This window comes from Vipera ursinii (assembly GCF_947247035.1).
Source record: "Vipera ursinii genome assembly, chromosome: 4".
Lineage (NCBI taxonomy): Eukaryota > Metazoa > Chordata > Lepidosauria > Squamata > Viperidae > Vipera > Vipera ursinii.
The window spans coordinates 36174069-36200591 of NC_139514.1; the positions used below are offsets into that span (position 1 = coordinate 36174069).

Sequence of the window (26523 nt, forward strand, 5' to 3'; positions counted from 1 at the left end):
TTGGTAGAAGACAGGTTTTAATTACTCAGAATGACAACTCATTGATTTTTTAGGCAATCAGTATCTATTGCTAAATTTTATAGAATACAGATAAAATATTCATCTATATCCTCTGAATAAATAAACTCCTCATGTAATCAATTGTGTCATGGATTAATTTGATCAGAGAGGCTAATATTTTCTATGAAGGGCCACATTCCTAATGAAACAAGGAATGGATGAAGAACCAAAACTGGTGAAATCATCCTATCTAACTTTTTAATAACCTTTGTAAAATGTAGGGAAGAAAGCAATTATGCTTACCAGATGTTTTCAAAATAGTTTGGAAACCACATGAAATTAGAACAATGGTCATATAATTATTGTAAAGTTGGCAGCATTCTCTCTATTGTAGATTATATCAATGTTTCTGGTAAGTTCAAAGGTATTAATAAAATGTGTCACAAATTAATTGCTTTATACATAGAAATAGAAATTATTTTGTGACATGTCTTTATAAATATCTTCAAAGTTACAGAAACCTTGATATAATGTGTAATAGGCAAAATGCTGCCACCTTACAATGACCGGCGCACTGATTAGAATGCAGAATTGCAGGGTAACTTTGCTCACTGCTAGGGAGATGGCTGTAAAGCACTATGAAGTGATATATAAGTCTGAATGCTATTGCTATTATATGACCATTTTGCTATATTGCTATGCACATGGAATTGCTATATACAAGAAAATCCCTCCGTGTGGGTACCACCTTGTCATGTGTTCTGTTAAGGTTGAAAGCTATGATGAAGATCTACCACCAGAAAGTACACAAGAAGGGTCCACCCAAGCTAGATAGGTCTCAGTTGAGAAGCCAGACTAAGAGTATCCACAAACTCATTAATCATGATCAATGCTTTTTTTGTAAAAGAAAAAGGTGCCGGAACTCACACATGTCATACAACCCGCCTTGTCTACCCTACAAGGTTCCATCCAAAAAAGGTGCCGGAACTCTGTTCTGAGCGTTCTATGAGAAAAAAAGCTCTGATCATGATGATACAACAGAAAAAGAATCCCATGTTAGACTGCTCATCACCCAGTTTACAAGGACTGTGATAGTTGCTGTCCCTGGCAATTGTTGGAAAACATTACAGGATTGGAGAAAGACCTGGAGGTCTACTCTGTAAAAACTCACCAATAAAATTCTATGAGAAGGGTCTTAAACATGTCAGATAGGGTGCCCAAAAATAAGACAACAGGAATCCCAATTGCTGTGGCAGCTAGTCGGATAAACAAATGTCTGGTTGTACAGAGATACATCAGATAGCCACACAGAAATATAGAAAGCAATGGCATAGAAAATGTGATTCATTTTAGACATACATTATCTGGAAAATATGTAAATAATTATTTCTTTCCAGAAGAATGTTCCAAGCAGAAATAGTCTGTATAAGTGGTGTTTGTGGATAAGCTTGCTAAACCATACTAGACAACATAAAAGAATACTAATGAATGAATAATGTCCACCTTTAGTTCTTCGGTCTAATGATGGCATATTCTGTAAATTGAGTTTCTTCAGAGGGCTTGCTTCTCTGCAAAAATTCTCCATGGCTTAATGTTGCATAAATAATTGGGTCTTGTTTATATTGTGGTAGAACTTTATTGACCTTCATGGAACTTAGACCAGTTCTAGATGCCATCTGGTAATTGTCTGGATTCCCATTGGGAACTTGAAACAAGCAAGGCATGGAATCTTCATTACAGATGGCTCCCTCATCTGAGATATGAGTCGTGCCATCATTGCAGTGTTGGGTGTTCTTATAGCAAAAATAACAATAACAAGAAATAAAGAATGTAATAGATAAGCATAGTTAGTTGTCAGTAAACAAAACAGCAATTACCAAACAATTCAATTATCAAATTTGATGTTAATATTAAACACTTCATAAAAAAAATCTAGGAACAAGATTTCTATGGAACTGAACATCCTACTAAGGGAATGTATGAAAATAGAAAACTGTTGAGTGTTCTCTTATTCTTTCCTTCTACCACCATTACTCCATTTTTCTAGTGTTAAAATTACAGGCAATCTGGTAACACAAATCTTTTTATGCAGTTCTGTGTGATGTACTATGCACTGATGGCATGGTATAAGCTGTTAGAAAGATAATATTACTAAACTATTTGCTCAAAGGCTGAATCATTTTAAATTGTGCATAAATGGAAAGAAATCAATCATTGTACAAATGATAATGTTCTGGAAGTAAAGGCCTTTATCTTCACACTATATATGTTTGGGGGAAGTAGATAGAACTACAGGGATAGGAAAAGGAATATGCCAATTATGAAAATATGAATTAAATCCAAAAAGTGAGGACAGTGTGAAAAAGAAACTTAAGGTAACACGATCTTAACTCTCTTTCACTTAAGAGGAAGGGAAGGGAAAACACTGTCTGATGTCTGTTACTGTAGCCCAGGGGTGTCAAACTCAATTTCATTGCGGGCCGCATCAGCATTGCGGTTGCCCTCAGGGGGCCGGGTGGGCATGGCCAGGGTGGGCGTGGCCTACTGGGTGGGCGTGGCCAGAGTGCGTATGGCCTACTGGGTGGGCGTGGCCAGCTCTACATCGTTCGCATCAAGGGTGCCTATGGGGGCCTGGGCAGGAGTGGGACAGATCTGAGGGTCTCTGGCAGAAGGAGGGTCTCTGGGCCAGGGCCAAGGCAGAGGGGGCCGTTCCCTCACTGTTTCCAGGATGGCTTCGCGGGCCGCATGAAACCACTTCACGGGCCGCATCCGGCCCCCGGGCCTTGTGTTTGACATGTCTGCTGTAGCCTATAACAATAAAGTAAAAATCCATGTTTTCTTGAAGTCTATTTCCTGACCTGGCCTACACTGAAAGGATATGAGAAGATTGTAAGAAGAAAAACATGATTATGTATATTAAGTATTTGGAAGTGAGACAGGAAAGTATGATATTCAATGAAATGTTGCAATGTGCATGATTCATTTTTTTGCTCCAATTCATCAGCATTCTAAGACTAAATGAACAAGAGGTGTATTTTCCTGCTGATAACTCTCTATTACAGATAGTGTTGTTTAGCTACATCTGCAGGGGCACACATAGGGAAGGATGAGAATACAAAAATAAAGAGATAAGTTAATAACAAACATACCCTGTTATTTCCACTTTCTGGGTTTTTTACTTTCTGTGTGTTTTTTACTGAGAAGGAAAAGATAGCATGTTGTTAAAATAAACTTATAATTGTTCATAAATATATATTTTTTATAAAGAAAAACATCTCAGTATCTTTTTAAGTAAATCTAAACTGTTTCTGAAATAAAAGTTGTTTATTTCAAATCCCAATGTCCTTTTCTCTTCATAGAACAAGACATTAATATTTGAAATAAACAACCTTTACTTAAGAGTTTCATAAACATCAACTAAGTAGCCTAATTAATACTTCCAAAAGCATACAAAAGAAATTAAAAGATGAATTGAAAGCAAAAGGCAGAGACTGGAAAATCTCTGATTGTGGAACCAACTGAGAATTGAAAAAAATAAAATTATTTATATAACATACCTTGATGCCTCCTTATGAAATACAGCCATCCAAAGCAGCCAACAATGAGGAACAGAGTACCGAGGGATGAAATCATAATCAACAACTTGTTGTTTTTAGGTAGTTTCTGATCTTCTGTAGTATTTGTACCATTTAGAAACACTGATGAGTTACTGTGATCTATACAGACAATGCAGGTAAAATTTCATTAACATTCAAAGCAATAATAGCATGGTTTTTAATAAAGGCAATTTGTTGCTGCTTAGTTCAAAGAAGTTCCAGGAGTCACTGTAGATATAATAGTATCAATAAATCTAAAAAGTCAGAAAAGTTACTTGAAGGAATAAATTGCAGGTTGAAAGAAACTGTGTCAGTACATTTCTCAGTGTTGGGGATGGGGTTTTATAAGCATTCCTATTTACCAGCACTATTTGCTGTGTGAGAAGAAGTCTCCAAAGCTGTTAATAGATCTCCATTTCCCTGATCCAATTCAGTCTTCGCAATTATTTTAAGCTTTTACTAAAGAAATATTAAGACACCACACTATATGTCTATGGAGATTCTCAGTCAGACAGATCATGGCTGTCCCAAAAGTGCTTTTTCAAACGGCAACTGGACTTTGTTTTTTCTTGAAGACATTTTGCTTCTCATCCAAGAAGCTTTTTCAGTTCTTCAGAACTGGATGAGAAGTGAAACATTTTCAAGGAAAAACAAAGCCCAGTTGCCTTTTGAAAAAGCACTTTTGGGATACCAGCTATAGATAAATCCAAGTTTATGTCTTGTGGCAATTTGCAATGTGTTTGCTTGGCTATGATGTTCAGTACTGCGTGAATACAGCTATCACGATTATTACTGTAACTTTTTAAGGCTCATTATAGTCTTCGAACATGGCCAATTATCACTAATATGTCATACTTTAATGACCAAGCCCATTAATGTTCAAGTCCCTATAAATCTGGATTTGAAAGGAAAAACAGAAATGCTAAGTTCAATCAGAGAAGCAATTTGAAGGTTGAACACAAGGAATTGAAATTTAGGAACAAAACAGATGCTTGATGATGAACTGGATGATGCATTCAGCCATAAAACTTGTCTCTGGATCCTTGTTTTCTTTTAAAATGAAATTATAAGCATATTAATAACAGCTGGCAAGGAGACTGTTCAAGATGTATAAAGCAATGGAGAGTTCATCTTTCCTGTGTGCCATTGCCCTGTTAAACATCGTATTTCTTATTAAGTAGCACAAGTATTTGGGGATATGAGAACTAGTTTGCTGTAGTGGTTAAAACACCAAGCTAGAAACTAGGATTCTGTGAATTGTAGTCTGGCCCTAGGCACATGGACAATTGGGTGATCTTGGGCCAGTCACTCTCTGTCAATCCTGGAAGAAGGCAGTGGCAGACAACTTCCAAAATCTTGCCAAGAAAACTGCAGAGACTTATCCAGGCGGTCACCAAAAGTCATTACTGACTTGAAAGTACAACACACAAACAGACACTAGGAGAGAGACAGAGACAGAGAGAAGCCGTTATTGTTGGAAGATGGTAAACAACAAATCAGTCCTTAAATTAAACTCAGCAAATATATTTTTGACTATTACAGCAACAAAGTTGGAGCTAATTTGTTCTGATTTGCCAAGCAGTTCCAAAACGTGAGAGCAGGTATTAGAAAGATCCTCTGACAATCCTAATAATTTAACGAAACCCATGCAGACTGCTATGGAAAAATGAACTTTTTCAAGTAGTCTGCTCCTACACTGCAAGATTTTGTAAGTTATAGTTATCCCTCCATATTGTGCCTGGAAGTGGACTGAATGAGGTTTTATGTTTTCTATAACTAGTCTCAATCAAGCCTTCTGAATCAGTTGAAATTTCCAGATAACTTTCGAAGGTAACTCAAATTAGGGTTCAAAATTATATAATTGGAGCATTTATTAGCCAAAACTAACATATCAAGGAACAGACATAGCAGTCTACTACTTTTTAACTTTGTGAATACAGGTTAGGCAATCTCAAAAACTGGACATTCATATTTAGGCCTATACCACAGGTCTGCAACCTGCGGCTCCTAGTCCTCTGACGTGCAGTCAAAAAAAAAAAAGTGGGGCTAAAAAAGTTCAACCAATCAATTCAAATATGCAGGGTAGGTGCATATCTTGGCTTGGCTCCACTCTTCAGTCAAACCCTGTTCTGCACATGCGCGCATATATGCGCATGTGCACACATTTTTTGCAGCTCCCAGTTTTTCCTTTTGTGAGGGAACCGGTTCCAAGTGGCTCTTTCACTGTTTCAGGTTGCTGACCCCTGGCCTATACCTAAATTGTGAACCAGAATGTGATCTCATCCTCAACAGAATAAATTTCTATTCCCTGAACATCTTGTTCCAAGAGTAGCTTTGTTTGTTTTACTTTATGCTTAAATTTATTATCCTTACAGTATCTGGTCTGTTAACTACATTAGTCACTTATTTAGAATGAAAACACAGATTTTTGAAAAAAAATATTTTTCTTCACTAGAGTATAGATAATCACATTGCTGAAGATAATGTTGATATTTTTTTGAGTCATTGGCTGATAATATCAGAAGATTGAATGAGCTATTAATGTTTTAGTGTCTGTCTCTTCCCAACTTCATAACTTGTCCTATTCCCAAGGCATTATGCTGAACTAAATTGTGTGAGGATTGGTTGTTCAAGAACTTTAAATGATAAACTGGATAAATATTGCCCCAATGCTTACCTTGAACAATTAATTCTACAACATGACTCGTAAGTTTATTTTTTCTTACAATTGCTTCACAACGATATTGCCCACTGTCATTTTTATTAACTGATTGAAAATTCAAAACAAACTTCTTTTCACTTATCCATGAAATGGAGTATTCTTTTTCAGAATTCAATATATGGAACTTCTGTTTGCTCTTGTTCAGCATATACCAATTCATTTCAGGCTTTTTGTTGCAGTAGGTCACCGGGCACTCTAGAGTGGCTGAGTCACCAAGATTTTTATAGTATTTTGTACCTCTTTCAATAGTAATGGTGGTGCAGTTATCATGCTCAGAATCTGAGAGAGAAAAGCAAGATGGAAATTATGTTTTGCATAACTTATGTATCTCAGTAGCACCAATGTACGCAATATGTAACAGATATCTTTTATCACTTTTTTGTGGGGGATTTTTTTTTCCTTTCACAAGTTAATTTTTTATAAGTCTTATTTAAATGTCATGAGCTTTTGAACATGAATGATAATAAACTTATGACTTCAGCAGCCAGCAAAGCTATTTAGAATTATGCAAAGTTGTCTTGGGATTTATATTGGCCTTGGGACTATTAGTTTGTTCACAATAGGGCTGGAGGGGATTGGGGGTTGTGGGGGGGAGCAGGAGTGGGAGAAGGTGGGAAAGTTGAAGGAGAAGGAGGAGGAGGAGGAGAAGGAAGGAAGGAAGGAAGGAAGGAAGGAAGGAAGGAAGGGGGGAAGAAGGAGGAAAAGGAGAAAGAGGAAGACTATAGGGTCCATGGTGCTTGGTGGTTTTTTTGTAGACATTTAGTTACCAAACTAGGTAACATCTCTGATGATGTTGCCTGGTTTGGTGATGAAATTTTTGCAAGAAAACCACCAGGTTTCTTCTTTCTCTTTCTCCTTCTCCTCCTCCTCCTCCTCAGCCTCCATTCCCTCCTAGCAGTGTTGATGTTACATAGTTTGGCAATGAAACATCTGCAAGAAAACCACCAAGCTCAGAGGACCCCACGGTTCAGCCCCCAGCCAGAAATATTCTGTTCAAGAATATTTGCAAGAAATAAAAAGAGAAAGAAAAAAAAGTGCTACCACCATGGAATGGTCAGAAACAGGAAGCCAGGTAGGGGAGTGAGAAGTCCAAAGGGTATCACGTTAAGGACCCAAGGTTTATGAACAGTCTTCTTGACAGATAAACCAAACAGCCCCATCATTAGAATATTAGTTAGGGACAAATGCAAGTAGGACAATACTGAGAAAAAAAATTCATCTTCCCTTTTGAGGGCTTTGAAATATATATTGTAAGCTCTGCTCTTCCCATTTCAATTCCTTATATGTAGCGTGTCAACTCATTTGAAAGAACTAACCTTTGTTCTTTTCACATGGACAAGAAAAACAGAAGTTAAAGGAGAAGTGGCAGCCCATAGAGAACCACATTTAAAGGGGAAGCAAAACTCCTTTGATCCTTTCTTAGGGATCGGTTACAAACAGTGAGGGTCGGGTCTGCTTTGTCCACCCCCCTGAAGCTTTGCACCGGCACGCCACAGGGCTGTGTGCTTAGCCCCTACCTGTACTCTTTATACACTTATGATTGTGTATCATCTAACCCATCCACTGCGATAATCAAGTTTGCAGAAGATACAACTGTGGTGGGTCTTATTAGAGGTGGGGATGAGACAGCATATAGGGCGGAGGTACAAAAACTATCCATATGGTGTAGTAACAACAACTTGCACCTAAACATCGGCAAGACGAAAGAGATGGTGTTAGACTTCTGGAGAAAAAAGGAGGAACCTGCCCCACTTTACATCGGGGAGGACTGTGTAGAGAGAGTTTCCTCCTTTAAATTTCTGGGAGTCTACCTCTGTGAAGATCTGACCTGGAAAGTTAACACAACCCAGGTGGCTAGAAAGGCCCAACAGAGGCTTCACTTTCTTAAGGTCTTGCGGAAGAACAGGGTAGAACAACAGCTAATGACCCTCTTTTACCGGTCTACTATAGAGAGCATCCTCTCGTATGGTATTGTGGTTTGGTATGCTGGTCTGACAGCCGCGGACAGGAAAGTATTACAGAGGGTAGTGAGCACAGCACAAGACATTGTGGGCTGTTCCCTGACACCACTGGATGACATCGCCAGGGCTCGTTGCCTTGGAAGAGTGAGGAAGATTCTCAGGGATGACTCACACCCTGGACGGTATCTCTTTACTCTCCTACCATCTGGTAGGAGATACAGGAATATAGCCAGCCATACCAACAGGCTGAAAAATAGCTTTTATCCGTGGGCTGTTAGGCTTTTAAATGGGACATAATCTTATGCAGCATTGACTTGGGAGGCCGGTGTGTGGTGTAGTTGGTTCACATGGTGTGGTAGGATGGAGGGTTTGTTGTCACTGTGTGTTGAGGGGAGAGAGCACGGGGGGAGGCTCAGCTAATCTCAATGTACACATGTTGTACTTTGACAATAAAGGTTTATTATTTTATTATTATTATTTATCAAGTTAGACAAAACATTCAAGTTAAGCCAGGGATTCTCAAACTCTTTTGTGCACAATTCCTTACAATGATAAATGATAAATGTATTTGTCGACTTTTTCCATCAGAATTCAGAATTCAGATTCTCACAAGGCTCAGCCATGTTGGATTAACCTTTGAATACTCTCTTCCCAAGAACCAGATCCAGAGGTCCACATTCCCTGCCAGTTAGCAGGGTGTGCATCTGGAAATGGTGAAGACAGGACTGGTGGGGTAAACCCATATGGAAAGCAACAGAAGCTGATATAAAAAAATATCTGGAACCTGGCAGTCTGCTATGCCAAAAAAGCAACAATTCAAAAGACCTAGTTTGGTACAGTGGTTAGGGTGCTGGCCTAGAAACCAGGAGATTATGAGTTCTAGTCTTGCCTTAGGCTGGATAGTTTTGGACCAATCACTCATTCTCAGCCCAATCCTCCTCAAAGGGTTGTTGTTGAGGGGGAATATGAAAAAGGAGTATTAGGTATGTTTTCCACTTTGAATTATATATTTAAAAGTGGGATAAAATCTAATAATTATTATTTTGTCATTAAAAATTCTCTACCTACATCCTCCTTAGCCTCCAATTTGCATCTCACCCCAGACCAGCCATCTGGTTTTACAACCATGCCCAAATTTGCTCAAGAAGTTTTGGATTTCCAGGCTAAGTCAAGATTAGGGCAACCATAATAATTTTTTAAAAACAATGCAAGTTGAAATCACCATAGATGATACTACCATTCCCTTTGAGTTTCTATTCCAAATTTCCACATGCTTGGAAAAAGGTGTAAACTAAGGTTCTGCAAAATATCCCCAACTGGTTTTTCACAATGAACGTTAATGGGCATAAAGCAATATGAAACTTAAATCTATAAACTTGTTTTTCATAATATACATTTCATGTTTGCTTTGATCATTTCTATTTTTGTAGTATTTACATGTGTGCACAAGAAATTAAAAGACGCTTGCTCCTCGGGAGGAAAGCCATGGCAAATCTAGACAGCACACTAAAAAGCAGAGACATCACCCTGTCAATAAAAGTGTGTATAGTCAAGGCTATGGTCTTCCCAGTTGCAATGTATGGCAGTGAAAGTTGGACCATAAGAAAGGCTGAGCGCCAAAGAATTGAGGCCTTTGAACTATGATGCTGGAGAAGACTCCTGCGAGTCCCTTGGACTGTAAGGCGATCAAACCGGTCAGTCCTAGAGGAGATCAACCCTAACTGCTCTTTAGAAGGCCAGATCCTGAAGCTAAAACTCAAATACTTTGGCCACCTAATGAGAAGGAAGGACACACTGGAGAAGAGCCTAATGCTGGGAAAGATTGAGGGTAATAGAAGAAGGGGATGACAGAGAATGAGGTGGCTGGATGGAGTCACTGAAGCAGTAGGTGTGAGCTTAAATGGACTCCAGAAGATGGTAGACGACAGGAAGGTCTGGAGGAACGTTGTCTATAGGGTCGCGATGGGTTCGGACATGACTTCGCAGCTAACAACAACAACATGTGTGCATATATGTGTATATATGAATACACAAAGACAATGCAATAAACACATTTTTGCACTTTTGAAAAAAATATATTACCATTTACTGTTTTTGCACATTTCACAAATTAATCTCCAAATTGCTTTTTTATCATGTTAAAATGTGTTAAACATTTACTGACAAAGTGCACTTGTATGCAGTTGAATTAAAACAATCAGGCTGCGCAAACCTGCTTTATAGGAAGCTATATTCTAATCAGCTGGACTTAGCTTGAGAAAATATACATATAATTGTGTATCTATACTATTTAAACACATAAACACAGAGAGTAGAACTGAAAAATCTGTATTGCTTTTTGTCCTGCATAAATTAATAACTTGGTCATAAATATGTTTTACAGAATTAGAACTTTAGTAAGATATGGATGAAGAGTACCAAGCTCTTATCTTGCTTCATATATTCATCTAAAAAGAGCTATAGTTTTCCACATGAGTAGAGTACTTACACAGCATCTACATGCACATATTGCTATTACTCTGAAGAAGATTGTTCTCAGTTGTGTCTCTTACCGTATGTCAGTGAGTTGTCCACCATCAGCATCAACAAGAGAAGCAGTAGTACAAAGTTGCCTATGTACATGGCCTGGAGTTATCCTCACTTCAGGGTCATTGTGAAAATGGAAGGGAATCTGTGGAACAGAAATATTTTCTTTTGCACCATTGGACATTCTTAAATCATCTTTCAGTGCTCACAGACAGCGAGATCAAGAGAAGTGAAAGAAGGGAGGGAGTGGAAAGGGGCTTTATCTCACACAAAGCAGATTTTTTTCAGCCCAGATCTTCCTGCAGAAGAATTGCTGCTCTTGGTTTCCAAACACAACCTTACTGTTTTGTTATTGTTATCTTTTAGTATCTTTTCCACCTTGTGAGAGTAACCAGTGCAGAATAAAAGGAAGCAAACCCAAATCAAAGTAGTATCAGTGTAGTTTCAGATAACTGTTTAAGGATATTTTAAAATGCAAAGCTAAAATGGTTTAAAAATTGCTGCAATACTTTGCTCAGATATATCATATTTGTTAAAACTTCATTTCAGTAGGTTCAACATAAGTTGTGCTGGTCAATGTCAACAAAATTTCAGCTAAAAGGGAAGCTCTGAAAAACAAGGCAGGAACATTAGGATCTTCCAAACCTCCAATAAAACCAAATGAGTGAGAATTGGGCATGTTTAATGATCCAGAAATATTGACCAACATCAGTAAGAGAGAAAATGTCTATACATTTCATAGAATACCTAAACAGATTGGGTGATAAAATTAATTTTTAATGCTATTCTGTTATCCTGCTCGAAAATGTATTAACATACCACCTGGTTCACACATTGTATAAACCCATTATTACTTTAATCATGGTTTATTAAACAAAACACAATGGATATGAAAACCTACAAACCATGGTTTAGAAATCAGATTATCGATTAGCAAATTGCACGAACCCAGGTGGCTGGATGGAGTCATTGAAGCAGTAGGTGTGAGTTTAAAAGGACTCCAGAAGATGGTAGAGGACAGGAAGGCCTGGAGGAATGTTGTCCATGGGGTCGCGATGGGTCGGACATGACTTCGCCACTAACAACAACAAGGCCATAGAGAGCAAATACAATAGTTCAACAGGATTTAGTAAGACAATTTTTTTATGAAATATCCTTAGATAATGTTCCTTTTGGTCTTCTTAATACCCTTCCTGAAGTTTGGGGAACTGCAATCCTGAAACATTTGGAAGGTACAAACATAACTACTATTAATAAGAGTTAAAATTTTACAACTGTACTGTTGCTCAAGAATCAATATGTGTCCATGTTCTTCAATATATTAAAGCAAGTTTTGGAAACTTGCACAGAAAAAGAGAAAACTGAGGAAGGAAATAGGTGCCCACAGACAATCCTGATCTTTTAATCACAGTTGAGGTTCAGAAGTATTATACCAATATTATGGTAAGCAAAAGGGAGACTTTCAAACAGAATGAGCAAACTTTCCTGAGCATTGTATTCAAACTTTGTGGTTTCATGATTGAAAAAAACAGTAAGCAAATGAGACATGATCAGTCAGAAGATATGTCTGTTGGGTTTTTCCAAACAACTAAACTTACTTTCCAAAACGTCTGAATTCAGTGTGCCAAATCCAAGAAGAAATAAACATGGGCTGGACTGACTACTTCAAGATCTATTCAGATACCAGGATGCTATTAATAAGACATTTCCAAATCTAACACTCACAAGGAACTGTCAGCCAGCTGTTCCTTACCCTTTCTGACCTATAGATGAATTCAGTGTGTGGTCAGTAATCAGTACTTTCTTCCTGGCCATTAATGGGATATGTGATTCTACCTTTGCTAGTCCATGCTTAAACACACATCTTTTCCCCCCTCTTCAGAAAACTAAAATAACAGCTGTTGTTTTGCTTGTCACGATGGCAGACCTTCATTGTAATAAGCAGGCATATATATAGAATGAAGGCTACTGCTAAGCTTGTAAGCCGCCCTGAGTCTTCGGAGAAGGGCGGGATATAAATGGAATTAAAATAAAAAAAATAAAATAAATTGTCTTTCCAACTACTAATGCTGGCATACTGATAATTGTACATTCAGGCTCTTTTACCTTAATTATACCAACATGTTCCTAGGAGCTGTACAGTACTGCAAGTCAGAAATTTGCCAAATGAGGGCATAGATACATCAAGCACAATGCAGTAGCACATTGTTTCACTGCCTTGAAACAATGGTTCCGTGCCCATGAATATAATGTCACTTGTACAGGAATCAGTTAAAACCAGTTGTAATTGCAAGCCTCCACTGCACCATTAGTCATTTCATTGATTTACTGTGTCAGTATTTCCACATGGAAGGCCCTGTTAGAAAAAGGGCCAAAGATAAAGGGAAAAAAATGACTTATGTCTTCTAAATATTTTTTCTCTCTAGATGGTATCACTTTTTCCAATAAAAATCTCAACACTAATTTGATTAAATATCCCCCAAATGAAAGTTCTGAGTCCTTCATCTTTGTAGATTTTCAAGAAGAGACTGGAAAACATCTGTTCATGGATAGTTTAAGGCAGAGGTCACCCACCTTTCTCGGTTGGCGGACCGGAGATAAAGGAAGGGGGAAGCATTTTACATGCGCGCGTACACGTGTGATGCAAATGGGGCAGGGCAAGTACCCACATGCTACTCACTAGTCCTGCCCCATTCCTGCATGGCGCAGGACCGTTTCCGCATTCCGTGGCACGGTGGTGCGTTTTTTCATCCCGCAGCATGGCGGTGTCCCATTTTCACACCCCAAAGCATGGCGCAAGCCTGTTTTTGCGCCCCATGGCGATGTTCCATTTTTGCACCCTGCAAGTGTGGCAGTGGCCCATTTTCATGCCCCATGGCGCAGCAACATCCCAAGTGTGTGTGTGTGGATGCGTGCACACGTACGTGCACTGGCCAGCCTGTCCCACAGGTTGGGGACCCCTGGTTTAAGGAATGTTCCTGTACATTGCAGCGGATTGGCATAGATGATTCTTTTCTAACTTTACAATCTTAAGATTCTATTACTACAAATGAAACCTGTCTGCATGGCATTATGAGAATGGCAAATCTGACATTATCAGCTACTGAAAAAGCTTTTTTCATCATTAACTCTACATGTATACCTACATAATGAGATATCTTGCCTAAAAGTTTCAAATGACGTAAGTGAAAAGGCAACTATAAGGGGGGGGAAAACCTATTCCAAAACTGAAATAGATGCTCTTCTTCTTTTTATGTATTTTGTCAATTATATACAAGAGTAATTTATGTACTACAGAAATCCTTTTATTCCTGCTGTTATTAAAAAATTTCTCTAGGAAGAGCAAATGGTTATAGTCTCTCTGTGTATTGAGAGTAAAATGAAGTTAGAAACTATAGAAATGACAGGAAAGAATACAGGCATAGAGCATGGATGAAGGCAAAGGATCAAAGTCTCATTTGCTTTTTTAAAAAATGAGTTAAGAAACTGCTGCTGCTACACAAGCTGCATTGGTTGCCGGTCAGTCGCCACTTGCAATTCAAGATGTGGTTATTAATTATAAAGTCCTGCTCTGCATAGGCCCCTGCTATCTGAAGGGCAACAGTCCCCTCAATGGAACCGACAAGAGATGTAAACTATTGTCAGTAAAACCAATATTACTTTAAACCAAAATGAAAAAATTTCTAGTATCCTTTACTATATGGGGATAATGTGCAGCAAGAAAAAAAAATCCACCGGAGATTCTGGCATGAGCTATGGACATACTGTTTTCATGCTTATGGTGTAATATTACAAGAGGTAGGTTTTGAAACTCTTTATGGAATGTGCATAATATAAGCCTTTCAAATAATTTCATCTGTAAACTTTTAAAAAAGCAATTAAAATAAAGACATTAGTTGCAAAACAGCACCATCTATAGGCAGTTATTTATAATTTCATTCATTTCAAAAAAACATCTTTCTTCTGGCCAAACTATGTAGTAGGACTGCAAACTGTAAAATGCAGTGTGAACTTTTCTGTGTTTTTTTTATTAAAAAACCCTAGGCTAAAAATTGCAGTTTGATCCTAGATGGTAGTCTGAAAGAATTTGGTCTCAGGGAATTTGAAATTTACTGGGGTTTTTTGAACATATGAGAAGCATCCAAAACCAAGCTGCTATTTTCAGCAATTCTTAAATTGTGGAGTAATTACAGGAATGTGCCAATGATCTCTATTACATGAATTCTCTCAGATATCATTGTGTTCAAGGAGAACAACCTGAACTGTTTTTGAAGGAAGAGCAATGTTAAAATACAATTCAGGGTAGCATCATTACATTCAACTATTTAACTAACTTTTTCCTTATATTTATTTATTTATTTAATTTTATTTATTTAATTAAATTTTTATACCGCCCTATTCCCGAAGGACTCAGGGCGGTTTACAGGGCAACATAAAATGTAATATAAAAATAGTATAAATTAAAATAGATTAAATTATATAAGCCCAACAATTAAAACAATATTAAAAGCTAAAACCCCTTCAGTCCAGGCCTGATCGATCAAAAAACCAGGTTTTCAGATCCCGGCGAAATGAACGCAGATCGGGGGCGGTCCAAAGTTCCACCGGTAAATCATTCCAAAGGGCAGGCGTGCCCACAGAGAATGCCCTCCCCCTGGGGATCACCCGCCGGCACTCCTTAACCGCCGGCACCCTGAGAAGGCCCTCCCTGTGGGAGCGCACAGGACGATGGGAAGTTGATGCCGGCAGCAGGTGTTCCCTTAGATAATCCGGACCCAAGCCATTTAGAGCTTTATAGGTCATTACCAGCAAAGCAATTAATTATATCAAGACATCCATTCAAATCTCCACACAGCAATAGAAGAGAGAAAAAAATCATTAATACTTTGATGCTTCTAAATATAAAATTTTGCTTCCAGTGGTCTTTACTTTAAAATGTTTTATTCTGTAAAGTTAACACAGAGCATTAAAAACATAATGACAATGAATTCTCAACATGCATGAGCAAATCTAAAAACAAAACAAACAAAAAAAATTCACCCTAGTGGGAAGATGGAATAGTAAAAAAAGGGTAGCAAAATTATCCATATGATGTGCATCTGTAAATTAAATGCAATTATTACATTATAATTATGTTCCTTATTTTGTTCAAAGGGGAAAAAAGACAGAATCAAATTAAGAATTTAACAGTTAAATTTTGTATGGTTGCAATTGATTAACTCTCAAAAATATATGTGTTAAAAATGTTGAATGTTGTAAGAACATTGGCTAGAAAAAAAGATGTTTTGCTTTCTATAATAAACTAGACTGATTGGGCAAAACTTTTTTTCAATCCAGTATCAAGATTGAATGCTGAGATTAGAAATTAGCTTTGAACATTTGTTGTGAGTTCAGTTATTTAAAACATAGCAAGAAAGGCATCAAATATTTGAAGAACAATTCGGAATAGTTCACATTTATGTGAAGAAAGCTCATCTAAGTTTATTGAAGTTTAATACTTATCAGGCTTGTACTTTTTTGCCTATACTTAAATTCTATTGAAATTAATGTGAAAAGCAAGCAATGACCAAGCCCTACTGATTTTCTGGGAGTAAAAGTAAGTCTACATTCAACAGACCATTATTAGTATTTTCATTTGCTCACTTAGGATATTTTGAATGCCATGCATTGTGATTATGATGTTGCCTTCATTCAATGTATTTTCAAAAACCCTAACATTTGTCTTTCCTGTACAGGTGTGCACATATGCACACACTTCAGCTGTAAAAAAACCCAAATACAAGCTTGTCTTTAAAACATACTAAACAACCATAAAGAAATGATGGATTGCCAGAGACAGCCCTATGCCTATTAATTACATTTATGTGGCCTGATGTTATGCAATTTAATTGGAAGCACATTTCACAGAAAATCTAACATAAGTTACTTTCAAGTACTCAAGCAGAAGACTGCAGCCCTGGCCTTTTCTGTCCATATAATTGATCAGTAAATCTATGTAACAATATTATATATTACCTTGGCTGGATAGCATTACTGATTTCCTTGTTCAATATATGCACAAAGTTTATTAAAATAATAAAGCGGGTGCAAGTAAAGTCTCAATTATTTGCTTCTCTGGATCTCATTTTCGACAAAAGTTTCATTTTGCACATTTAAAATGGTGATTTTTTTTTAAAAAAGCGTAAACCCTCTTGTCATGATTTTTACTATTCGTACAGATTAAAAGACAATTTTACTTTTTCCCCCTATTAGGCTGCAGTCTTTTCACACTTATATAAAGTACTATGGAATAAGTTATAAATCACTTTGTGGTAAGCCGTTTGAGAAGCCTGAAAAAATACATGGACCACTATTCTGCACGTTAGCTGGAAGAGTGAAAAGAAAACATACAAACACAAAAGGATTCTGCTGGTATGTCCTTGTTAATGTACAAGATTGCAAATGGGAGTAGCAAAGTAGCAGAATGATATAATCTTATGAAATTTAAAACATGCATTTTCCATTGCTTTACATATAGGGCCTCTACTCTGTTACTAAAGTTCATACAGAGCACATTTATGAATGAGGCAGACAAGAAATACACATCTATTGATGATAATGCGTTACAGCCCCCTATTTAAACTAACACATACATTAAGTTTCATTTGATAAGCAAAGAAAAATCTCTACAAAATATCAGATACTCAAGTCTGCAAAACAAAAACAAAATCCTACATATTGTTTAGATAGCACTCTTTTTAGATAAAAAGCATGATATTTCCCTAATTTTAATTTATTATAATGTGCTTAATTTGTAGGAAGAGGCACTCATCTAATACTAAATTTTGCAATAACAGGCCTGTTTATAAAATTGAAATGCAAATTAATATAGTTATGGCCATGTTTTAAAACTCAACAAGTAGTCTTAGGAATTCAAAAAATGACATTTAGCGGGCCTTATTTATGCTATCATATGACTTATGTGCACTAGCGCTTTGTTCCAGGAATTATTCTCCAGGTACAAGTAATTAAATTAAGGGTCACTAATGTTCAGCTAAGGAAGAAAAAAAATCTCATTTTTTCCCCAAGCTTTAATGGACAATTTTAAGAAATTTTACATTTTGTAAAATTTAAAGTAACTTGACAAGAAATAAAAAAGCACAAACCATAGAAAAGGAAAGGGTTTTTTTCTGAATAAAGAAAACTAAAAGCTCCTCCAAAATTAGAAACAACTTTAGGTGATATTCAGACTTAATGATACTTATAAACAAAACTACTGAAATTAATGGATACAAATTTAATTTTGACTTATAAATGACTCCCTCGTAGAATGACTCATTCTGGGGTTTACTCTTACAAAAACACCTGCTTAATATTTCTACACAAATCCGAGAATTAGATGAAAGTCACAATTTTTAATACGCCAAGCAGTTCCTTGGAAAAAGTCAAGAGAAAATTTTGTATAAGCACCAGACTTTAATAAACCAAGCAGTTTAAACCTTTATTTTAAACTTTGTTATGAACTTGATGGACATTTTCAAATGTGCAGCAGTGTAGCAGCCTAGCTTGCTATCTATCAATTTGAATTCAAAGAAAGATAAATATGCAAGACTAAGACAATAACACATGATCTAATTCAAATAGGATCTCAATAGTGAAAAGTTTCATTGCATTTTCCCTCACTGGAGCGGAGTGCACATTTTCATTTTTATAATGGTAAGCATACCAGTCATAAGAAACTGCTCTGCTTCCTTGGCTATGTTACTGTAAAAGTTAATTAACTGGGACATGATCTAAGGAATATTAACCTTTTTAAAAAACAAAATTTAGCAGGTGTTATATAATAATTTAAATCATTAGGATTTAAGCACTATTTAAATCAACCATGCTTAACTTGGGCAAGATTATAGTTTGCAGCTAGTAACACATGAAGCATATTTTAATCAAGAGTTAAATTATCAATAATCATATGCTCCCAGTAAAGAATTTCAAACAAGAAAAGGAAAGATATCAGCAAATCTGTTTCAGACATGGTATTTACACAGATCCAAACTGAGCAATGTTCAAACATGTTAGATATTCAAATGGATTTTTAAAAAATATTCAGGACACTTCTATTTCTTAACTTTAAGAGATAGAATGTCAGAAAATAACATTTGAGAGAGGGATTGTTTGCAAACCCCTTGCATTGATAAGTAACTGCTTACAGTATATAATGCTATTCTGAGAGTCTACAACTTCTGATTAATTGTAGTATAATTAAAATCTTGCAAAACCACTCTTTACTCCTGCCAAATGCCTCATACATTTTTGCTTTCAGGAGGTCTGGATATAAATTGATGCCCTTGAAAATAAAAATCTAAATGCAGGTGCTTATGCTTTGCCTTCAGTGTAAAGTGCATTGGCATTTATGTGAGTTCTGCAAGAGTGACGCTGCATGGAATTACAGAGAACTAAACAAAAATCAAGCTTTGAATAACTGTTTGCATAGCAGAGCTGTGACAACTGCATTGGAAATCAAAGCTCAGGAATACTGTAAAAACTCTAAATAGAGTTAAATTGAATATAAATTTATACAAACAACATGGGCCTAATAAATAAACACACATATAAGACACCTTTAGTACTAAAGCCCTGAATTAAACAATTGGGCTTAAACCATACCTAATTTGTTCACTTACAAATATCAGATACTGTAAAAGAAACAACCGGAGGAAGTTTTCTATGGTATTAAAGACAGGGATTACAAACTAAGCAATATGGCACCTACTTGCCACTTCCTGCCCTCCCCCCCCACCCCAAAAGTTCAGCAACCTAGTGCTAAGCTCTTATTATGTAGCCATTAACTCTTGGTTGTACATCACTGCATTCCGAGACAGATTGTCATTTTACAATACAAAACCTATTGCAGATGCATGAATATAAAAATAAAACCACATCACTGCTATGCAATTGTAACGCTTGACACTTAGAACCAAGTGGCTTTCCTCTCAGTGTTCTTCAGATTTAATAAGCTGATTTGTAAACCCGTCAGACAAATACATTTTCCTCAGCTGGTCAGCCTTGGGTATGGAGTTCCCATTCTTTACATGGCGAGAGAGAAATGCTCGTACGGCGGGGTGATCAGCCTTCTCAAGAGGAATGCTAGCTTCCAGAAACATTTTTACAAAGTCCTGGACTACACTGGGTTTCTCTGTCTGGGTTGTGCTATTGCACTGCAGAGAGGCAGTCAGGGTCCGTGGTTTCTTTCTGACACTTTGCTCTTCAAACTCTCCCTTACGTTTGGTGTGTGTTTTGGATTTGAGATGATCATTGATTGCAGACTTGCGGACATGATTCAGGACCACATTGCAAAAACTGCAATAGAGTTTCCCCCCGTCTTCATACAGTTCACTGCCAAATTCAGTCACACGATCCTGAGGGGTCACATATAAAGCTGTCTTTGAACGGCTCCGGGAGGGAAGTGGCTTTACATCAAATCTTTCCATTGCTGCCTTTAGTAAACTGAGAAAAAAGAGTGAGTGAGTGAGTGAATTTGTATTTATATTCAGCTTATACAATAGAATTTAGTTACAGTCATATGAAAAAGAAAGTACACCCTCTTTGACTTCTGGTAGTGCTGCCGCGCTGAATGGCGGCATTTCAGAAGCCGCCCGACCTTGGGAACCGTTAGAGCACTCGGAGACAGCGAAAATCAGCTGTCCCGCGGTGCCGAAGTCTCTCCCTCGGGAGAAGAGGGAGAGACGAGCTTGTCTGGGTAGAGGTAGAGCTCCCCTGTGATTCCCTCAACCAGTTTGGGGGTTAACGGGGTGAGCTCCCTCGGAGCCCAGGCTTTCTCCGCTCCCAGGACGCTTTTGCTCCATAACGGAGTGGAACTAGACGCGACAACTACATCTGCTGCTTAGACAGGACTGTGAGTATTTTTTCTTTAAGAAGCAGGCAGAGCGAAACAGGAGGATTTGAATTTTCAAGTTGGATTTTAACTTTAACTCAGACTCATTACCTTCTTCAAGTTTTAAGCTGGTGGAAACGGAGTAAAAATGGCGCTGGAATGTTGCTTTCTTGTATGAACTGACAGTTTTGGAAAGTTGCTACATTTTGCAACATAGCAAGAGATACAATTTGCAACTGATTCTAACCAGTACAGGATTTTGTGTATTTGAGAGCTTGCCCTTTTTTTTTACTGAAGGACAAGGAATTTTGGGAGAAAAACTTTTATTCTTTCCCCCTTCTTTTTTTTTTTTTTGAACTTTGATTCTGCTGGAAGAAAGAGGAAATCAAAACCTAAGAGATGGCTGCAAGGCATGGTGGAGGCCCTACAATTTCCAAAAGTGCAATTTCTTCACCGGTACTACAAGCTGCAGGGCAAACTACAATGAAACCTACAGCACAACCACCTTCCCCCACCACCACCTGCATTCACATTGGCAGATATTCAGCAAGTTGTGATGCAATCAATGCAAGTATTACAGAAAGAAATAAAGGAAACAAAGGAAGAATTTGTTAATCAAAACAAGCAGATGAGGGAGGATATAGTGCTTGCACTTCAGGGCTTGGCTGCACATACTGAACGCCTGGATGTTTGTGTGGATTCAGTTATGGAGTATGTTGAGAATTTGGAAAATAAAATTATCAGTGCTGAACAGAAAGTAGACAGAGCAGAGATTAAAATTGACAGAACAGAAGATGAAGTCACCATCTCACAATATAGAGACATGGAGTTTGCATTGCGTATAAGGGGTTTGAAAGAGAACCTAAAGAAGATTTGGAATGGGAAGTGGTGCAAGCAGTGGCTCCTGTCTTGAAATGTGAACCTGAAGAATTACTTAAAGAGATGGACAAGACATTTAGGGTTAATTCCTGGATTGCCAGACAGAAAAATTTACCTAGAGATGTAGTGATTTACTTCTCCAGATCAATTAGAAATGCAATTATCCAAGTTTTCTACCGGGAAAGATTCCAAATTGCAGGCCAAAATATTATAATTTTAAAGGAGATACCCCCAAAAAATTCTTAGAAAAAGGAAAGACTTCACCTTTCTGTCTGATGAGCTTAAGAAGCGACAAATTCAGTTTAGATGGGAAATACCCATTGGAATTGTGGTGAATTATGCAGGGACGAGGTATAGGTTGAACACAATTTTAAAAGCAAAAGATTTTTATACAAAGGTCCTTAAAGCAGGTTCACCACCGTCTCCTCGAGTTAAAAGAACAGAAGTAAGACAGGAAGATAAACAACTGAGTGAAGGGGCAATGTCACTGCCTCTTGAGGAGATGAAGCAGGCTGAGACTATGGAGCAGAGTTTGGCGTTAAAGCAGGACCTGAAAGAACAGAGGATGACTAGGGCTGCATACAAGCGTAAGGAAAAAGAGCAAAAACAGAAGCTTGTATCTGGTCTAACTACGCAAGATGCGGCTGTTTCAGAGCCTGTGGGAGGAGCACGCCCGAAGAGAGCAACAGGTGATCTTCAGGTTATGTTCCAAAGGCTCCTGGTCACCAGAGATGGTGAAGTTCCTGACATGGAATGTTAATGGCTTAAATTCACCACAGAAAAGAAAGTATTTTATTATTTGAAACAACATAAAAATGACATTGTTTGCTTACAAAATTGCATTAAAGGACCAAAAGTATTTGGTTAACTCCTGGTTGGGAACACATTTTGCAGCTTTTGCTCCGGACAAGAAGCCTGGAGTGGTCATTTATTTAAGAAAAGTTTTATCGGCTAGATTAATTGAATCGGACAAACAAGGGAGATATGTTAGTATTGAATTGATGTTACAAGGAAAGAAAGTTATTCTTATTGGATTATATGCTCCAAACCAACAACAGCAAAAATTTTTAAAATTTTTACATCATAGACTAATTGAATTGGATTACAAATCTGTTATTATGATGGGGGACTGGAATGGATTTTTGGACTCATCTGAAGACAAAAAGGGATCTTTTAAAAACCCTTCTAATTATTCGAAACTGCCCAAAGCCTTTTTTGATTTGAAGGAGGATCTGGAGCTAAGAGATGGGAAGGGAATATGAAAGATAGAGATTTTACTTTTTTTCGGATAGACATAAATCTTTCTCTAGGATTGACTTTATTTTAATTACTACTGATCTTTTCTCTAGGGTTAAGAACGTTAAGATTTTTCCTAGGACATTGTCGGATCATAGTCCTGTTTGGTTGGAGGTTTTTTTTTGATGAAGATGGTAATAGAAGATCCTGGAGATTGAATGAAAATTTATTTACAAATGAGGTGTTCTTGCAGAAATGTAGGGAACATGTGAAATAATTTTTTGTTATAAATATGCATAAAGGTACATTGATGGGAATGGTTTGGGATGCTAGTAAAGCTTATATGAGAGGGGTCTTGATTTATATGAATAATGCTTATAGACATAAGCAAATGCAAAAACGTAAAGATCTTGAGGAAGAGATTAAATCTAAGGAGAAAGATTTTATTTTGAATCCATTGGATAATAATTTAAGGACCTCGATACATTTATTGAAAGAACAATTTAGTATGTTAATGGCTGACCAAGTGGCAACTAATTTGCGTTATGCTAGGCATAATACTTTTTGTAATGCCAATAAGCCTGGTAGGTGGTTGGCTTACCAATTAAGGAAGAAACAGAAATTACGTACTATAGATAAAATAGAATATAAAGGAAAAGAAGTCTATCAACAAAAGGTGATTAAGAGGAGTTTTTTAGATTTTTATTTGAAATTATATTCTAGAGAAAACATACAAGCTTTAGATATAGATAAATATCTACAGGAAGCACACTTTCCTAGACTCTCAAAAGAACAACAACTTGAGATGAATCGCTTAATAACATCACAGGAAATCTCTTTAGCTATTAAACAGTTGAAATTGGGCAAGGCCCCGGGAACAGACGGATTAACAGCAATTTATTATAAAATGTTGTTGGTTGAAATGATTGAACCTTTAAAGATGTTGTTTAATGAAATTCAGACTGGAGGAGCAGTTCCTCCATCTTGGAGGACAGCTTTTGTATTATTGATTCCAAAGGAGGATCAAGACCTTACTCAACCTAAAAATTATAGACCTATATCGCTTTTGAATACAGATTATAAGATCTTTGCTAAAGTATTGGCTAATAGATTAATGCAAGTTTTAAAGCAAATGATTCATAGTGATCAATCGGGATTTATATCTGGAAGGTATATGAAATATAATGTAAGACAAATTGTAAATTTGCTTGAATATTTGGATAAGAACAACCAAGTCCCTGCAGCATTGATATTTTTGGATGAGGAAAAAGCTTTTGATCAATTGAATTGGCAATTCTTATTGAGAGTTGTTGAGGAAATGAATTTTGGAGAAGGATTCTTACATTCTATTAAAGCTACATATCAACAACAAACTGCACAAATTATAATTAATGGGGAGTTAACAGAGACGTTTAAAATTGAAAAAGGTACAAGACAGGGATGCCCCCTATCACCATTGTTGTTTGTTTTAACGTTAGAGATTTTATTAATTAAAATTCAAGAGTCCTCTTTGATAAAGGGAATTAAAATAAAACACAACGATTATAGATTGAGAGCTTTTGCTGATGACTTGGTTGTGACATTATCTCAACTGATACAATCAGTTATAGATTTGATGGAAATTATAACTCTGTATGGAAAGGTTTCTGAGTTTAAGGTAAATAGTAATAAGACCAAGATATTGTCTAAGAATATGTCTGTGAGTGAAAGGGAAATGTTAACCAAATTAACAGGTTTTGAAATAGTAAAAAAGGTTAAGTATTTGGGAGTGTATATTGCAGCTTCAAATGCAAAATTATATAAGAATAACTATGAAACACTATGGTTAAAGATACAAAAGGATTTAAATAATTGGAAAAAATTACAATTATCTCTATTGGGAAGAATCGCAGCTGTTAAAATGAATGTTCTGCCAAAGTTTCTCTTTTTGTTTCAAATGATACCTATATTGAAAAAGGATGCCAAACTTGATGAATGGCAGAAGGGTATTAATAAATTTATCTGGGCGGGGAAAAAACCAAGAGTCAAATTTAAGATTCTGCAAGATGCTAGGGAAAGAGGGGGACTCAAGGCGCTTAATTTGAAATTGTATTATGATGCGGTGGTCTTGACATGGGTTAGCGATTGGCTTAATTTAACTAATAAAAGAATACTTCACCTTGAGGGTTGGGACTTGGTTTATGGATGGCATGCATATGTGCTTTATGATAAAAAGGTGGACAGGGCTTTTAAATCTCATATTCTTAGAAGTGCCTTGCTGTGTGTCTGGAAAAAGTATTCTTATAAATTATAAAATACCAATTTGGGGAATTCCCGGACACACGATAGAAGGTGTCTCTATGGGAGTGAGTTTGGATATGTTTTCCTATAAGGAATTACTTAGATTGGAAGGGAATAACTGGCAACTTAAATCATTAGATGAGTTAAAACAAGAGAATATAAGTTACTCTTGGTTTCAATATACCCAATTGAAAGTTAGGTGGAAGCTGGATCAGAAGGTTGGCATCACAATTACAGATGAAAACTTAGTAAAACAAATTAGAGATTTAAATCGTGCGCATATAAAGAAGATATATAATGTTTTAATTGAATTGGATTCAGAAACGGAATTAGTTAAAGATTGTATGATAAAGTGGGCACAAAATATTCAGGAACCAATTCCATTGGATATTTGGGAGGTAATCTGGGTTTGAAATGTTAAATTTACTCAGGCTCAAAATTTAAGAGAAAATTTTTATAAAATGTTTTATAGATGGCATTTGGATCCCAAAAAGTTGTTTAACATGTATCCTAACCTACAGTCTAAATGCTGGAGATGTGGTAGTTTAGATGCCACCTACTTTCATATGTGGTGGACTTGTAGAAATATAAAAGCTTTTTGGATTAAAATTTGGTGGAACATTCAAAAGATTTTTAAGAGAAAGATAAAGTTTTCTCCACAATTGTTTTTATTGGGTATTGTTGTAGATTGTGATACTAAAGAAACCAATCTGATGTTGAATTTGATAACAGCAGCACGGTTACTAGTGGGACAATACTGGAAAAAGGATAGTTTGCCTACTATAGAAGAATGGGTACTTAAAGTATCGAATCTTGCAGAAATGTCTAAGATTTCTGCTTATTTGAAGGATCATTCACAAGAAAGATATATTTCAGTTTGGAGAAGATGGATAGATTATATTCAGAACAAATATGGGACTAAAAGTTCCATTTAGCTTATGAGTAGTTTTTAGATGATATTGTTATTAATTTTAGTATTAGTATTGATTATATTTTTGTTTAAGTTATTATTATGTTTTTAATAATTTGAATGTATCTATGTTAAAGGGGAGTTAAAGCACATTATGAATTTGGTTAATTTTATAATGGACAATTTTAGTTAGAATATGATTATTATATCTATAACCCTGTATTCAGCTCTGGGAAGTGGGGGGGGAAGGGGGGTGGTTTGGGGTGGGTGGGTTTTGGGGATATGTATTGTAAAATTTTGTTTTAAAACTCTTTAATAAAAAAAAAAGAAAGTACACCCTCTTTGAGTTCTATGGTTTTATGTAACAAGATAGAGTAAAAATCATCTGGTCCTCAGTTCTTAGAAGAAGGTAAATACAACCTTAGATGAACAACAACACATGACATATGATGGCATGTAATCATTTTTTTTTAATCCCATTTATATCCCGCCCTTCTCCGAAGACTCAGGGCGGCTTACAATCTAAAGCACAATGTGCTTAG

At 36.6% G+C, this 26523-nt stretch overlaps 2 protein-coding genes across 2 annotated transcripts in view; both read right to left on the reverse strand.

Moving 5' to 3' along the window:
- Positions 1-20201, reverse strand: LOC310639614 (B- and T-lymphocyte attenuator-like). The gene is made up of 6 exons (XM_083361398.1): positions 20065-20201; positions 10832-10950; positions 6274-6597; positions 3558-3716; positions 3150-3196; positions 1-1793 (listed from the first exon to the last, which is right to left on the reverse strand). The coding sequence occupies exons 2-6, from the start codon at positions 10899-10901 to the stop codon at positions 1506-1508; spliced, it is 888 nt and encodes a 295-aa protein (XP_083217524.1). The 5' UTR covers positions 10902-10950; positions 20065-20201; the 3' UTR covers positions 1-1505.
- The window catches only part of CGGBP1 (CGG triplet repeat binding protein 1), a 15216-nt gene continuing 6999 nt past the window's right edge, over positions 18307-26523 (reverse strand). The window contains exon 2 of the mRNA XM_083361412.1: positions 18307-20288. Within this exon, the coding sequence (XP_083217538.1) occupies positions 19775-20272 (498 nt within the window). The 5' untranslated portion in view covers positions 20273-20288 and the 3' untranslated portion in view covers positions 18307-19774. The remainder of the gene's footprint in view (positions 20289-26523) is intronic.

What these genes read in the sequence shown, in the direction of transcription:
- LOC310639614 (XM_083361398.1), bottom strand. Translation starts at nt 10,901, where the DNA reads ATGTACATAGGCAACTTTGTACTACTGCTTCTCTTGTTGATGCTGATG. An exon ending in GGACAACTCACTGACATACG is followed by an intron (nt 6,598 to 10,831) that starts GTAAGAGACACA and finishes TTTCTCTCTCAG; the next exon opens with ATTCTGAGCATGATAACTGC. An exon ending in TGTAGAATTAATTGTTCAAG is followed by an intron (nt 3,717 to 6,273) that starts GTAAGCATTGGG and finishes TTGTCTGTATAG; the next exon opens with ATCACAGTAACTCATCAGTG.